Genomic DNA, 17,806 nt, shown 5'->3' with positions numbered 1-17,806 from the left:
CTGACCCAAAGCTCCCCCTGCCACTGACAAAAATTCTCTCTCTCTCAGTTACCTATGGCATCCAAGGATTCACTGGCACATTATTAAATGTAGAACAATATGAGAGTTATTTCAGCATATTATGACCTCCTTAAATTATTGTATATAAATGTTTTATTTTCAAAGTCAACAAAATGCATCTAATTAAGAAAAGATTACATTATTCAGTTAGGTAGTCCTAAATTTCTAACTGAAAAATATGATTACTTAAAATTAACAATGCCTCATTGCCTAATATTGTAATTAAAAATGATTAGGCATTTAGTCAGCTAGGAGAAAATATCCCTTCATAGAATGACATTCAATAACACAGAGTTTAATTCAAACACTGAGTAGCATTTCATTGTTAAAAATAATTTAGGATATCAAGAAATTACAAAGGGTACAGGCTTTGATTCAGATAGACCTGAGTCCCAAACTTATTCCTAATATTTGTGTCACTACAGGAAAATTACTCACTCTTTCTAATGTTTTGCTTTCCTCACCTAAAAATAGGGATGCAGAATTGCAAAAATTCTGGCACATATAATGAGTTCAATATATGTTTGAAAATAATGGGAATATATTTACTCAAGAATTTAATAGCCTAAAATGTTTCCTGTATGACCCCAAAGTAATTTATTTCCTTACATCTGACTGGATAAGTCCTTTTATTTCATTAATAATTCATGTGACCTATTTAATCATTTACTTCAAATTTTCGATTCAATTAGTAATTCCCAGACCAACTCTGATCATTTGTGTTGGTATTCTGGAAATAGCAATTGTTTTTAGATGAGTCTTATTAAAATATCTACATTTTTCTTTTTTTTAAAAGATTTTATTTATTTATTGAGAGAGAGAGAGAGAGAGCACAATTTGGTGGAGAGGTAGAGGGAGAGAGAGAATCTCAAGCAGACTCTGCTGAGCACAGAGCCCTTCTCAGGCCCTGAGATCATGACCCGAGCTAAAAATCAAGAGCCAGATGCTTAACTGACTGAGCCCCCCAGGAGTCCCAATATCTACATTTTTCTCAGTTATAGTGTCACTTTTTCATTTTTTTCAAAATATCTTTTACTCATCTTTTGATTTTCATTTTTATAATCTCCCCCAATGACTTTATAATTGCAAACAATTAGAACCTAACAAAAGGATCCCAAATTTTATCCAAAAAAAAAAAAAACCCACAAAACCCAGAAGCAAGAAAAGAAACAGCAACAGTACTGCTAAGGCAATGAGAGAGTTTGGACTGCCAGATATTAACATGTATTACAAACTACTAACAATTCAGGCTACATGGTAATGATCTAATCATTTAAAAAATCAAATAATAGAACAGAATGGAGATTCTAGAAATATGATCTAGTAAATATATTACCTCAGAATATGATGAAGGTTTTATTTTAAATCAGCAGATAAAAGAAATATTTGATAAATCACTACTTGGGGAGGGAGTTGGGGGGACAAGTGAAATAGGTAATGAGCATTAAGAGGCACAAACGTCTAGATATAAAATAAGTCACAGAGGGGCACCTGGGTGGCTTGGTCGGTTAAGCATCCGACTTTTAATTTTGGCTCAGGTCATGATCTCAGAGTTGTGGGATTGAGCCCCAGGCAGGGATTCACGCTCAGTGGGGAGTCTGCTTGAGGATTCTCTCCCTCTGCCCCTAACTCCCCCCCAACTCGTTGCGCTCACTCTCTCTAAAATAAATAAATCTTGAAAAAGAACAAAATAAAATACGACACAGAGATGAAAAGTGTAGCATAGGGAATAAAGTCAACAATACTGCAATAATGTTGCACAGTGATACATGTAACTACATTTATGGTGGTGAACACAGAGTAATGTATAGAAAAGTCCAATCACCACGCTGTACACCTGAAACTAATGTGACTTTGTATGCCAACTACATTTCAGTTAAAAATCAATACTTTCCATGTGGTGGATGATTTTAAACATTTAATATGAATTCTATGTAACACTAAAGAGAAATACGAAATTCAGATTCATTTCTAGTAAGTTCCCTTCTTCCTCCAGAGAGGATCACTTCACTCCACTCTCCTCGAACTTCTTACATTTCCTTTCTCAACCATCACTTGGCGGAGGCACACTTCATAGAGAAAACGGAAGCCATCCACCACAGACTGGTCTATACCTGATTTATCTACTACCCGCTTTCTGTTGAATGGAGGAAAGTTCGGAGCTTAAAAAATCATGTTCTCAAACATACAGTCTTGAGTACCCCATGTCATTCTCTTTATTGTGTGCTTATTCACACATGATAACCTGGCAGTATTACATTTTCCACTTTATCTGTTGTGGGTTTTTTTTTTTTTTTCTGTTTCCCCATTAGGTATAAGCTCTTTGAGAATAGGCATCCATCTTGCTTACTGCTTGTCACAGAACCTGGCATTTAGTATTTATTGAATGAGCAATGGATTAAAAAGCTAAATTTAAACTGAAAGGATGAAAAACCTAAGAGAATAAATATTTGAATTTCTAGCTGTTAAGAGAACGGTATAACCTGTCTAAAAATATTAAACTAAGGGGGAATAAAAACCCATGAAATAATTGACAGGTCAAATAAAAATCAAAATTCCCATGTCATAAAACATTATCTGTACATACATTTATACATAATCACTACAAAGTTATGAAAACGCTAAAAGTCACAAAGATGGTAGAAATAATAGGCACGAGAGTAATAGTTTTAATAAATAAAATTCATTAATCACCAACACATTAAGAGAAAAATGTATAACAGATATAAAAGGCAATTTAAAAAATAAAGAAATAAAAATGGCAAAGAAAACACACACACAAAAAAATGGCTAGGAACCAGAAACTAGGGAAATGCATGTGAAAAGAAAAATGGAATTCCATTTTTAACTACTATATTTTTAAATAGAAAAAAGAATAATAATCAGAAATGAGGAAAACGTAAGGAAATAAGGATCCTCTTGTAAAACTTAACAATGTCAACTGAAACAATTTTCTGAAAAGACAGTGAGATGTGTATCATAATCCTCTAGTCTATGTCTAATATATGTCTCTTTAACGTACATTTCTAAATTCTAAGAATACAGCTAAAATAAATAAAAATAAATATATGCAGAAAACTGTGAACATAGATTTAGCATTTACGGAAATGAAAAAACAGCCTACAAATAAAAAATAAAGTAACATTTCTATAAATTATAAAACTTCCTTAGTATAAAATATTTTGAAGCCAGAAAAATCATATGAAAATAGAGATTAACTGAAAATGTAGATAAGGGGCGCCTGGGTGGCGCAGTCAGTTAAGCGTCCAACTCCTGATTTCAGCTCAGGTCACTATCTCAGGTTCATGGGATTAAGCCCCGCATCAGGCTCCACACTCAGCACGGAATCTGCTTAAGATTCTCTCCCCTTTTCCCTATGCCTCTCCCCACTCCCCTCAAGCACTCTTTCTCTCCAAAATAAATAAATCTATCCAAAGAAAAAAATATGCAGGTAAACAATATGCAGTGTGAATCCAATTATCCTTTTACATTGATTTACTGTCCTATCTCTATCCACTTGCTACCCTATTGTAATTATTGATACTTTATAAGTTTTAATATTTGGTAGGCCAATGAGTATCCTTCCATTACTTTTTTCATCTCAAAATTTTATTGGCTAGTCTCATGAGTTATTCTTTCAACTGAAATTTCAAATTATTTTGTCAAGTTCAATAAAAAGCAAATTTCTACTTCAAATTTTATTGTAATTAACTATCGATTAATTTGGGGAGAATTTACCTCTTTTCAATATTATTCCATCAGAATATACTTTCATTTATTTATTTATCAGTCTTCTCTCTGAATGTCATTTTCTTTAGCCTTTCAAAAAACTGCCCTCTTTTTCTCTTCTCTTTTTCACAGAAATCTTATGCTGTCATTACCAGTGACCCCTTATTTTAAATGCAGTAGGGTCTTTGTCTTGACCTGTCCACATCACCTGCTAATCTCCTCCTCTTGAACGTAAGAACATGCAAAAATAAAGCTCATCCTAATAACTGCCAATATTTATGCTTATTTTCCTTTTCAGATATCTAATGAGAAACTGTTCTAGCAAACTCCTTCATAAAACTCATAAACACTCTCTTTAATCTTTACATTAAATATGATCTTTACCATTATTGCCTTACCTTTTCTCTACATAATTTAATTGACTCTTATTCTATCAATTCAAATTTAACTTAAAGATTGTTCAATTACTCCCAAGGAATTCAATTTGTTATCTGGTTGTTTAGTTTATAACTAAGGAAAAACTGATAAAGCAAAGACTTGAAATAGTTATAACACTTGAAACAGCTATTAATACAAAGTTAAACTTTTAACAGCTTACCTTTCCACATAAATACTTTTGCTGGTTCCCAAAGCATATAAGCTAGTCAGAATTCTATAACACGACACCTGTACATCTTCCACTAAGGAAAAACAGAAACAAGAACAAAAACACTTGTTATTTATATGTTGTCCTAAGAAAGTTTAGGCTGAAACCAAAATTCCATACTGAGGGCATACTAATGTTTTTACCTTTAAAAAAAAGAAAAATTAGAACAAATAGGTAAAATGAAATATAAAAACTATTTCTCAAATACAATTCTTTTCTTTAAGGAGCTGAAATGTACTATAATTTATTTAGAACATTCTCAGGAGCATTTTTTTTTTATAATTTTTCTCTAGATAGAAGAAAAAAGGATTTCTTCGAGAATACAATTAAGCACAAGACCATCTGGGAGGACAGATTTTTGTCTCCTGTTCTGAAGGTACATAAAGATTGGGTCTTTTATTTTAACACCTAAGTGAACAGTAATGACAATGCTGGAGGAGGCAGTGAGTTAATTTCTGACCTGACATTCAAGGCATAAGTAAGTCAATCCTATAGTGAAGCCAGAAAATAAAATAAAACCTTATAGACGATCTATGATCCAATAAGACAGGTTTAAGAGGCAAAAAAAAAAAAACAAAAAAAAACTAAGAACCCTGGATTTCTAATTCTAATTCTTCTACTATTTCCTGGAGAATCTACCATGATAGGAATGGAGAAATCATTCTCCAAAAAGATCACATCCAGACCTGTTTCCATGCTACACTACAATGTAAGCAATGTTCCTATAATGGTTCAAGGAAATGTTTGGCGAGTAGCAGTTGTGTTACCCACTGAGTAATGCAGTGGTTTTCACCCAGAGCGCTGCTTCACCTGGGAGACCTACAAGGTTGAGGGTCTGAGAGGTGTGTCTGCAGTCAAGACCCACTTGACTGTTTAACAAGGACATACATCTTCTTTCATGTTCATATCAGCAGGAAACTGGGACAGGTCTGATATTATTTGTATTTCCACACTGGGTTGAGCAATCTGTGGATTTTTTTTGTTTTAAAGATTTTATTTATTTATTTGACAGAGAGAGACACAGCGAGAGAGGGAACACAAGCAGGGGGAGTGGGGGAGAGAGAAGCAGGCTTCCCGCTGAGCAGGGAGCCTGACGCGGGCCTCGATCCCAGGACCCTAGGATCACGACCTGAGCCAAAAGCAGACGCTTAACGACTGAGCCACCCAGGTGCCCCAAGCGAATATTTTTAATAATTATGGAATTCCAGGCAAAACCAGCTGATTAAATCCCCCATGAAAATAGACTGAAACCTATAAACAAAAAATATGTGAGCCACCCTAGTAGACCAATGATTTAGACACAGATTTTGTCTCCATAGTTTCATATTTGTTGGTACAAACAGCTTGTACAAACAATCAGCACTGACTCAGATATAATTCAAAAACATTTAACGTTGCATGTCCCATGCTCAAACTGCACAGGAAAAATTCCATGGAAAGAGAGAACACAGAAATAGTAAAATTTGGAGAACCTGCACTTCAACAAGATGGCAGTGAGTGCCCACAACCACCGCCTTTACCGGTCCCTTCTGTAAAGCCACGTGACTCAGGGATCTATCTCTTTAAGAATGGTTTCTATAACTCAAATGTCAACCTAATGTTGTGGGGAAAAAAACAAGCACAGTTTAACGAGTAGGCAGTGTATGAGTAACCAGAGCTTTTATAATTTCTCATTGTACTATTAGATAATGAAACTCTAAGTAATAGATTTACATACAGATCAGATCTTCTCCGAACTGATGCTGGCCAATATGCTCAAATAATGATGACAGCATCGGCAACAGCGCCACTGTGGTGTAATTGATAATCTGAGTGACACCTCTGGGTTGGTTTCGGGTGTGGGTGAACTGGCCCTGCTTGAGATTCTCCATGGTCTTCTCCAGGTCCTCCGCGGCGTTGTCCAGGAAAGCTCGGAGCGCGCTTTTAACACTCTCTAGGCCAGTCTTCATTACGGTCCTAGGAAGGAAAGAAGGGAGAACATACACCTTGCGAAAGGAGCAAGTGGGAATACAAATAAAACGTGCTTCTACTCTCTATTTATCCATTACAGCCACTCAGTCAACTAAATCTTTTTAATTCACTCCCAATTTTTTCAGTGTACTTGAACTTACAAGCAGTATCACTCTGTAAATGCATCACCTTTCCTAAATGCCTTCAGAGTCAACTTACTTAGGACCCCAATCAAAAAGGCAGTGGTAATGCTTTCTATTTTCTACCAGTATTTTCAAATTTTGAGAGTATTTGTTTTATACTCTGACAAAACACAGTTTTTGAGCCAGTTGAGTTAATCCCAAATCCAACACAACCAGAATGTTTCCTGAGGCACTGTATGGGAAAGAAACATTTAATCCCAGCTCAACCCAGTCATCAAATGATACGGATGTTTTGTGCTTTAAGTGTGGCAATCAGCTAAATGAGCCTCCAAAGGCTGAACTTTGTACAGAAGTGACCCTCTAATACCACCAAGTCTAGTAGGAAATGAAGGTGTATAATAGCATCTACTTATTTTTTTTCATTTATTATACAAAATGCCTCACATAAAATTTTAAACGTGAAAATAAATAAAGAGCATCATGGCACATTCTCTGTAGGAGACATTTAGGAACTTTTATTTAGATTTATCCTGGATAATAAATGAAATACACATATGGCTTAAAGGCTGAATCAACTCTGTGAGATACACTGATTTTGTATTTAGGCAACCTATTGGATTTCCAGTCATGTTGCCAGAAGCGCAGTACACACACTGAGCTGCGGTCTACTTCCACACTTGGTATGCAATCTTTAGCTTCACTGTACTCATCTGTAAAATAAGAATAAAACCCTGTTCCTATAAAGCTAAATGGTATCACAAATGCGGAGCACAATGGTACCACACCCGGAAGCTACTAAGACTTCTCAAGTTGGAGCTTACCGTTTCTACTTCACGTGATACATTCCCAATTCAACCCTCCGTTACGTTCCTAGCTGCTACAGAAATTACTTGAAATGTGAATAACAATTTATACAAGATCATAAAAATAATAAAATGCCATTGTATCCGTCATTTACAAAATATTTTTTCACCCACACTTAAGTCTTTATTACAATTCCAAAGAATAAAATCAAGAGACAAGGTGAGTCTTCATATTCTTGTGTAGCATTCCTACAGTTATGTAGACAAAAATGTATCCACTTACCTGGCATCCAAAGTCTGACCCAAAATATGAAGGCAGTTGACAATTGATGTGGCATCATTTCCTAAAGAGGAAAAAGAAGGCTGTGTAAATTGCCCTGAGGATTTCTCACTGTTCTTTTCTAGTAAGATTTGTGTACCAAAAATTAGCCAGTGGTACAATTCCATAATAACGCAATTAAAACGATTTTCTGATGATCAAGTTTGAAATCATGCGGTTTTTCTGCTCAAAAGTGGTTATGCAAATGTAAGGAGAAAAGCGATAAAGCATGTCTCATCAAATAGCTGACATACTCAAGAAGCATTCAAAGCGTTGTGCCAGGCTGAGGTGCTTTAACTGAATTCTTCAAATATATTCGCCTCCCCATACTGGCTCATCTTCTTTCTAAGTCATATTGTGTGTCAACTTTTAAAGTGAACTCTTATGTTTAAGAAAGGAGGTGGGCTAAAAGTCTAATAAATTTAACTCCCTTTTAACTACCCAAGTGTCTCTGCATTAAGATGAATTAATGCACCTGAATGTTTTTGGTCTTTGGTAAAAAAAGAACTACCAAACTGTCCTGCAAATAAGCTTCAGTGGCTGAAGAAGTTAAATCCTCTTCTTACGAGATGATTGAAATGGGGATGACTTTTCTTGAAAGTCAGATGAAATTCACCCATTTTGATTGGCATGTTTTATCAGAAAGTATAGAAATATGAGTTATGCAATTACTATGTCCATTCTACTCTGTGATAAAGATACATGTGAGCAAATAAACAAAATGATGAATACAAAGTTACAAAGTAATTTGATCACTCACAATATAGTGTGCTAGTGTTACTTCCTCATTTTATACTTTCCTATTTATAATATGCAAAGTCATTTCCTGGGCCCAGAGATTAATGACTCCTATTTGAATGTAAGTTTTTGTAACTTTTGAGTATGTTATACTCTGTGCAAAAAAGAGTCTAAGATGAATGAAATATACATGAAAAATAACAACTACCTTGGAACCTAGATAAGCCAGTTTAGTGATACGATACAAATAAGAAAAAAAAAATAAGGTATTCGTTGCTAGACTCTGAGTTCTTAAATAAAATGTTCCATTCTTCTTGTGCTTTGATTCTCAGAATTTCTGGTAATAATGAAGACAAAATCAGCAGAAACGCAGAATTTGTTACATCCTTGTCTACTGATTAGTGGCAGTCTTAGAGCTTCCACTTTGGTCCGTAGAAGTATTACTCATTTAATGATTCATTCACTCAATCAATACTTGTCAAATACCAGGCATTCTCAAAGTTCCAGTAATAAGTAAAAGAAAGTTCTCATGGTACTTGCATTTTAATGCGGGACACAAGGAATAAAATTTTAAGAAAAAAATCAATAGGAAACATAATATCAGGCTACACCAAAATAAGTATTTTATATTTGTAGATTATATTAATTATATATAACTAAATAATTTAGAGTATATGTTATATAATTAATATTCATATATGTCAGGGGCTAGGGATTAGAGCAACTGGACAGAGTAATAGGGTGAGTGGTCACCAAGCCCTTTCTAAGAAGGTGGCACCTGAGCAGAGATTTGAATGAAGGAATGAATCATGCATAGATCTGGGAGAAGGCACCCAGGCAGAGGGACCAGCATGTGCAAAGGGTCTGAGGCAGAAAATGGAGCTGGTGTTCCAGGCAAGGAAGTGGCTAATGCATGATCAAGATTCAGGGGAAAGAAGGACCCTATGAGGTAGAGAGGAAGGGAGTGGCCAGGTTCTAGAGCCTTGCAACCAGCACAAGAACTTTGATTTTTTTTTTTTTTTCAAGTGCAATAGGGAGACATTCTTAAGGTTTTGAACAGGATGGGATCTGATTTACATTTTAAAAGGATTAATTCACCATGTGCAAAACTCCGGAAGGGCAAAAGTAAAGTCGGTTAGGAATCTACTAGAGTCGTCTAGACTCAGAATTGATGGCAGTGAATTTGGATTAGGATATCCGCAGTGAAGAATTTATTTTAAAGATATGCTTATGGCCTGAACATGAGATGAGACGGGAAGGAGCTAAAGATAACTCCAAGACTGTTTGGGTGAGCACTTGGTATGAGCAACTGGGTGAATGGTGGTAAGATTTCCTGATGCGGAAAGAGCCCAAGAAAGGAGCCACAAGAGAGAGAAGAGGGGCAGCATGGGGCGGGGGGAGGTAGCACGCTCTTCTTTGGACAGGTTGGGTATGATGGGCCTGCTGATCTCAGGTAGAGAGGCAGAACAGGCAGTTGGTACACAAATCTGGGATGCAGGGAACAGATCTGACCTGGAGCTCTACATTTGGGCACCATAAGCATACAGATATTTTCAAAAATTGTGGGCCTGAATGAAGTAAGTCAGCATGTGCATAAACACAGAAGAAAAAGGGTCTCGGGGCCTCCAATGTTTGGAAGTGGGAAAGATAAGGAGAATGCAGCACAGAAAAGGAGAAAGACAAAGGCCCAGGAGGAAGATGGGATACACAGCAATGTGCAACTATTATTTAGCACCAAGTCAGAGAGGCTGACCCTTCACTCTCATCCTAAAACTCACAGTTCTTTTCCCCTTTCCCTTACAGTCTGCTGGCTCCTCGTATAGATGACCTTGTTTGTACTTTGTCCTAAGCCTGACCATGCCCTCTTCCAAAGGAGCGGTTGGGGCATTTTAAACCTCCATTCGTAAGAACTCGTGAGGTGGGACTTTTGTTCCCTGCTGTGGGCCAGCCCCTAGGACAGTGTCTGGCCCCTAGGACAGTGTCTGGCCTACAGCAGGCATTCAACTGAATCTTGTGGGTTGTGAAGAGGAAACTGTACCAGTGGCCAGAAAAGTTCTGTGAGTCAGAGTAAAATGCATATGGTGAATGTGAAAGTTCTGTGATTGTAAAGTCACAAGCCATAAGCCCCGTGAAGCGGGGTGCCCCATAGGAGATGCAGTATGACTTTGAACGGCAACATCTCAGTGTGAAAAGTGGTGGAGAAAGGATCCTAACAGATCGAGGAAAAGTATTAATTGAATCTTCAACATTTTGTGGTGTACACCAAGCAAAAACATTTATTCTATCAGCACAGGTAAAAGCCTAACTAATGGTTAGTCTTGAAGAGATTAAAGCTTGCAGTAGGAGTTTTAAATAAAATAAGAATTGCCCACATCCTGCCCTTCTTCAGGCTCTCCAGATCACCATCACCAGAAATGTCAATCACGCCATCAGTAAAAACAGGAAAGACAAGTGAACGTGTAGTACAATGGTAAAATTTTAAAGTGATGGTTGTATTTTCAAAATATTTAACTACGTGTAATTGCTTCACTGCTCAGACTAGAATAAAAACCAAAAGTTTGATACTTTTCAACTGACACTCTTTTAAGGTCCAAACTACTTCCTTTGGCTTCAAACATACCTGCATCACCTCTAAACACCTAGGGAAACACCTATGGATTGCATATTTGTCTTTAAGATTGTGTGTTTGCATCAGTGTGTAAGCATAAAAGGTACATAATTAAAAGCATAACTTATACCTGAGTCTAACAGCGACAGACGGCCAGTGTCCAGTTTTTAAAATCATTGTACCAAGTCTCATACAATAACTCTCTAAATAAAAATAATGAAGTTAAAGATGTTAGAGTCAAAATATTCTTTGTATTTTACTCCCAAATTGTTTTGTGGTTTTTAATTTATGGTCTCTGTATCTCAGGAGCTTTTAGTGTTATCCACAATGTGACATATGATGGCCTGCTTCTGTTTTGCCATCTGATGTACGGAGTATTATCAGAAGGGACTTTCCCTTCACTGGGAAAGCAGTAACCACCATTCTAAGTTTCGTTCTTCTACCTCACTTTTCTTGCATGGCAATACTGCACTGCATTCTCTCCTTTGAAGAAATGATTAATCTTGGCAGAATCCTCATTAATAATGAGGAATAAAATTATGCTAGAGATACAAACTTCTCTCAAATTAGGGGGGGGATAGAGAGAAACCGAAAAGTGCCAATGACTTTATTCCTTCTGAAATCTGCAATCCTGGACAGAATAAAATTACTGAAACTTTAACTTGGTGAGAAGTTTCAGTTAAACTGAAGACATATTTTACGTAATTACATATTCTGTTCATTTACTCCAAAGTCAGGACATTCTCTCCCATAGAAATATGTACAGGGGAAAGAAACATCTGTATTGCTCTAATACTGTTTTCTGATGTGATCCTCATTATAGGTTTTTAACTCTGGTATTTTAACATAACCATAGAATTGTTATGTTAGGGAAAGACCTTAATGGTCCTCAAGCCATGACAACAATAATCAGCAAAAGTAGCAGACTGTGCATAACTGAGCCATTAGATACCCAGCATAATGACAGGTTCAGTTCTTTGATAGGCACAGTCCTCAGAGACTCTGAGTACTTTAATTTTCCTTTCATTATGTGTCCTAGGAAACAAATGCAAGCACGATCTGAACCTTCTTAAGGATAACACGTACATGGACTAATTTTCTAATATCTCCTGATACGAGATAGTCCTCATTTTAAACACCTCAGTGGGTTTTGGGAGTGGGGAGATAACAGATGGATCAACATAAACTTAACCCACTAATTTTTTAATCAGGGAGAGATACCAACTGATAGAATCCACTATATTAATAACTTCACTCTTGAAATTCTTCTAAATATAACATTAGGATTTAGGCAGCAGTTTAAATCAGGCATCCCCACCTGGAGGGAGAAAACCCAACATTTTAACAAGAACTACTGCTTCATTTAAATACATGACAATCCTTATCTTGTTCAATGGCCCTGTGGCTAATACTGGAGTGGAGTGAATGATGTGCCACATAGGGCTCTAGGGTCACTGAGGTCAAACCAGAAGAAATTTTGGAGTGCTGTGCTCATCATGTTACTGAGGGCTTGCTGGAGTCCAGGCCTTTCTAGAAGTCTCTCAGCCAAATTTGGAAACTCTCCAGTAACTCTGGACAATTTGCTCTCTCGTTAATATGTTAAAAATTCACCAGAAAATGGGAAAGTAGAAAAGGCCTCCAAATGACAACTGTTTGGTGACAGCCTTCTCAAATCGTTCTTGTAGCTGAAAGGATCACTTGTTGGTCGGGTTTAACGATCATGTTTGAAGAGTCATTACTTAACGTGTTACTTCCTGTTCAGTGTAAGTGCCCTGTTTTCTCGTACAGCTTAAGGAATAAAAAAAAAAAAAAAAGTGATTCTTATAAATTGTGGGAGAACTGGGTACTACATTTTTCACAATCTCATAAGAAAAAAAAGTAAAATTTCAGTTATTCATGAATGTAAGAAAGTTTAAAATCAAGAGCTCTTACTGCATCGTTCTTAGTGTCTACTCTTCTCTATCAGACTGTGGGCTGGGCTTCCTGAAGGCAGGACCTAGTTCGTTCACTCATTCAATCATCAGATACTGATAAATATGTACTATGTGCCAGACCTCAGATACAACAATAAGCCCTCAGTGAGCGGAGAGGTTTGTGTGAGTGAGACATGTGAATCTGGTGACATCATCACTGAGATGAAGGAAAGGTATTGGGAGCTGTGAGAATGTTGTAATAGGAGGGGGAGAGATTGGGGGAGGTTTTCCTGACAGAGTAGGTAATATTTAGGTTGAAGTCTGAAGGATGAGCAGTTTACTCCATTATGGGTGTAGAGGACCAGAGAGGTGACTGCTATGTCTGGAGACCCCATTCCAGTCAGGAATTATAGCATGTGCAAAGACCCTGCGCAGAAAGGAATACAACACTTTGAAGAAGCAGAAAGAGGGCCACTTAGGTAGAACCATCGAGAGTGAGAAAGTGCCAGGAAACGAGGATGGAGTAGTACACTGGGGACACTTTGTGAAACACTGTTGTGGCCAGATTCAGATTTTTTATTTTCAAGCAAAGGGAAGCCACTGAATATGCAGGAGTGTGACAGGAGAGACTGGGTTTGGGGAAGATTGAATTGTTGTGGAGCATGGTTTGGAAGAGCAAGAGGGGATTCAGAGAGAATGGTCAGTTTGCTCTTGGAGGAGGACCGGTGGCAAATGCCTGGACTGGCCTGGTTGCCGTGCACAGGTGCAGAAACCTTCATTTTCCTATCCCCACAGCCTGAAAGCATGCCTCCCACACAGCAGAACACAGTCAATGTTTATTGAATGGGTGCATCAAAGGCATGTCATTAAAGCATTAGATTTATTTTCATATCTAAAAATAGAGCCCTTAAGAAGCCCTGACATGCATACACTTGTGGTACCATCTCTGTCCCTGTTGGAGGCTTTGTTACGGATTCTGCTTCCTGTAAAACTGACTGAAAGGCTTAAATGGGCTGTAATAGGAGGGCTTATGTATTTTCTAACTGCCTTGACATTAGTAATCAGAATTTCCACTTAGTAAAAGTGGGATAAAATGATGGGATTAAAAGCAATATTCCATTAATCAATAATGGGTCCTTGAAAATGGCCAATGGGATCCTTACTACTTCTCAACTTGCCTGGGTCTTATCTACGCCCTAACCAATTTTCTAAAATACTAGAGCGCACCAACTTACAATCACTGACAAGCATTTCAGAATTCAAACAGAAAGCCTATCTATATATTATGAAGACACTAATTTATTTATTATTTTTTTCCATAAAGCACTTTAATGGATACACCAGAACTACTGTTCTGTGGGGGAAAAGGGCTTGTTCCCCTTTTTAAAAAACTTACCTTTTTCAAATATAAAATGAAATAGCTTAAACACCTCAAAAAGAATATATGAAACATAAAAACATGACTGATCTCTTTAATTCTTAGTGTGCCTCAATGTTTAGAACATATCTTAAAGTAGGTAAAAGACATACACAAAGAGAAGTCAAAATTGGGGGAATCTTCAATATATCAGATAAGTTTCTACTACAGATAAGGTCTGGAGGTACAACGACAACTTGGTAGCCAGCCTGGAATAAACAGTCCATTACTCATCAAACCCTGACCTCACCACAAGTATTCTGTCTGTTGGTTTACATTAATGTTCCCCCTTGTGTCTCCAATCTCACCTTCCTGATACGTTGAAGGCTAATGTGTATCTTTCTACATCTTTATCTTTGCTCATTGTTCATAAGACACAAAGCCCAAGTATTTCTTTGCTAACCTCCATTTCAAACTATCTTAATTTACCCTTAGCTTAAGTCATAAAAAGTGTTTTGAACTAAGTCAGTACAGGAAAGACATTTTGATCATCAGTTTATTCATTTATTCCATCAGAATATGGAAAAATGGTATCATGTAAAAGAAGGGAGAAGGGAAAAAAATAAGAGATTAATAGGACTATAAAGGACCACTGTGTGTGTGTGTGTGTGTGTGTGTGTGTGTGTGTATATATCATTAGGTCTCTCTCTTTAAGGAAATCCACAATGGCAGAACTGATACATCAAAAATAAATACCTGGCATACCACTTCCATTGCATTCTGGAAATGGGAAGATAATAAAGCCTTCATTGTACAGGTACTTTAAATAGCCAAGTCCCCTAGTCTGGTTCATTTGTAGTTTGATTTATCTAAATAAAAACTGTGCAGATAAGACTAGGAATCCCTTAGATTTGAAAGCTGGACAGTTAAAGTTTCCACAGCACTTGAGCATTCATTACCCTACATTAGACCAGTTATGTGCAACTGATCTCTAAGATCAGGAGTCATTTTAACCTACTTTAAAAATGACAAAAAAAAAAGAAAAACAAGAGTTCAGAGAAGTCAAGTCCTTTATCTAAATCATTCAGCTGGTCTAGTTGCAAATACAGCACCTAAATCTAGGTTTAAATCTAGGTTTTTCTATTTGAAGCCCACTATTTTCCCGGGACATCCTATTAGTGTCTAAAGTCAGGTTATAACTGTCAAGTGTAGACATGACATGGATAAGACTTAAAATTCCAATAACTTGACCAGTCTGTATTAGAAAATGTTTGATTAATGAAGGCCTCTTGAAGTTTGTATTACTTTACAGGCAAATGTCAAGCAAAATTTGAAACAATGAAAACAAGAGAGGCTAGAATAATATAAAGAAGACACACAAATACACTTTTGAGGCAAAGACACATAGTAGCTCTCCAGTAAATTCCTGTTAAAAATAAAAGTAATAGTATTTAAAGGCTAAGGGGTTTGAGATACAGTGCCTAAATGGGATATCAGCATCGTAGAGGGATGGAATGGATGTTAAAGTCGAGGTATGACAAGTTTTATTGTGCATTTATCTTCAATTACTGGACCCTTAAAAAAACCAGGAGATTAAAGAATAGGCAAAATTAACCCACGGTAATGGAGGTCTACATATAATTTCTTTGCAGAAGATAATAAATTGGAAAATGGCACAAGGGAGGCTTCTGAGATGCTGGAAATGTTCTATGTCTTGATCCATATATATATGGAAAATTTCAACAAACTATATCATTAAGCTATCTTCAAGATTTGTGTACTTTGTTCTATATATGGAATACCTCAAAAAATTTTAAAGAAAATTATAGTGAAATGTAACATAGAAAACCAAGAATTTACAATATGCAAGAAGTTAGAAATAGCACACAAGAAAGTATTATTATGCTCATTAGTAAGAATGCAAACACTGCACTTGAGAAAAGGGGTCCCTGTCAGAATGATATGTAATAAGACAAACGGAGGACACTTGAATCCACTGTTTTTACAAGAAAGTTGAAGAGTGTATAATTCTGTCTCCACAATGTTCACAGAAATTTTTCTATGTTGAAGAGAAGTCAAACAAAGGTCAGTAAACTAGAAATTATCTTGAAGATAATCTGCACATTGATTTGGGATAACTGAAACATTAATGCAAAAACTCAGGCAATTTAAATGAAATAGAACTTTCAATTACTAAATTTAAGAGCACCAAATATTGGATCTAATAAAATTAGCAACCAGAGGTTTAAGGAATTATATCCAGAAACTATCATTTCTCAAAAAATAGACCGTTTTAAAGGACTTAAATGTGTATATGTGTGTGTGTGTGTGTGTGTGTGTGTGTGTGTGTGTGTGTGTGTGTGTGAAGATATATACATACACATACCTATTCCTCCGTTCATTCATTGTGGCTTTTAAAGAAATGACATAATCCTTAGCTTTTCCTGTAAATGGAATTGAACTTGCAACACGTGTATCGGTACACTCAATATTTTATGACCAATATTACCCCAACACTGTCTCATCACCTAGAGTGCACAGGGCTGAAGTTTGCTTTTGTGGTTTATAAAAGCAGAGACAGGAAATAAAAATACAAATTCTGCCAGTTTCTCTCGGGTCCTACAGCCCCACACCAAGGAGGACCTGTGGAAAGTGTCCAAAAGCAGGTGCTCGGATGGGTGGACTTCAGTTACGTGAATAGAATACCCAGACACAAACAAAAATGGGCTCGAAAAGTCCCTTTTGCCAAGTGAAGTCCTTGCCTCACTGTCTCTACTATGAAGCTCCAATGTCTGGAATGCAGTCAACATGCAGATCTGTAGTCAAGAGCATTACAAAAAAAAAAAAAAATTAAAATAAGTGCAGTTAAAATTTTTTGATTTCTGACAGCTCATTCTGCAATCTATTAGAAATAGACAAATTCGAGGGCCCAGTTCTGCTTCACCCCTCTGAAATAAAATACGGCAGAAGCTGCCACTTGCATTCATTTTTCTCTCTCATAATAAATCTTTTGATTTTCCCAAATGTGCTTTGGACCAGCATGAAAAAGTTACAGTCTTCAATTTCACCACAGATAATACTACTTACAAACAACCTCGAGGACCTTATCTTGGCCTATGACGACCATGCATGCAGCCATGCAAACATGCATTCATGCAACATAGCAGCACACAACACAGTGCAAAACTGGCAAAGAAAACCAAGTGATGGCCATGCTCGTATTCGTTTCAAGGGTCTCCTTACCAAATAGTGAAATCCTATGCCTGACAAGAACTCCAAGTTTGCAGAATAGGCTGAAGACAAAAGAAAAACAAAAGAGAAAGGGGGAAAAAGGGGGAGGGAAGGTAGAAAAGACAGGGAGAAATTAAAATAAAATTAAAAAAAAAGAAAAAAAAAGAAAAATAAACAGCTGATATATGAGCAGGAAAAAGCAACATGATGTCACGCAGAAAGAATCAATTCTCTGAGCAGAATGTGGAGTAAAGGTATTAAAGAAAGAATCTCTGAGTGCGTATCTTAAACATGGTTAAAAAAGCACAT

The 17,806-nt window shown here is 36.7% G+C and overlaps 1 protein-coding gene across 1 annotated transcript in view; it reads right to left on the bottom strand.

Annotated features, from left to right (window-relative positions):
- RYR2 (ryanodine receptor 2) overlaps positions 1-17,806 on the bottom strand; it is a 424,890-nt gene that overhangs the window by 121,760 nt on the left and 285,324 nt on the right. The window contains exons 59-62 of the mRNA XM_028104495.2: positions 17,510-17,559; positions 7,615-7,675; positions 6,153-6,391; positions 4,388-4,469 (exon numbers count right to left, since the gene is read on the bottom strand). Of these exons, the coding sequence (XP_027960296.2) occupies positions 4,388-4,469; positions 6,153-6,391; positions 7,615-7,675; positions 17,510-17,559 (432 nt within the window). The remainder of the gene's footprint in view (positions 1-4,387; positions 4,470-6,152; positions 6,392-7,614; positions 7,676-17,509; positions 17,560-17,806) is intronic.

The sequence above is a fragment of the Eumetopias jubatus genome, unplaced genomic scaffold (assembly GCF_037043125.1).
Source record: "Eumetopias jubatus isolate StellerSeaLion01/CBP00866 unplaced genomic scaffold, mEumJub1_p1.0 scaffold_17, whole genome shotgun sequence".
NCBI classification, from domain to species: domain Eukaryota; kingdom Metazoa; phylum Chordata; class Mammalia; order Carnivora; family Otariidae; genus Eumetopias; species Eumetopias jubatus.
This window is presented reverse-complemented; position numbering and strand designations above follow the sequence as displayed.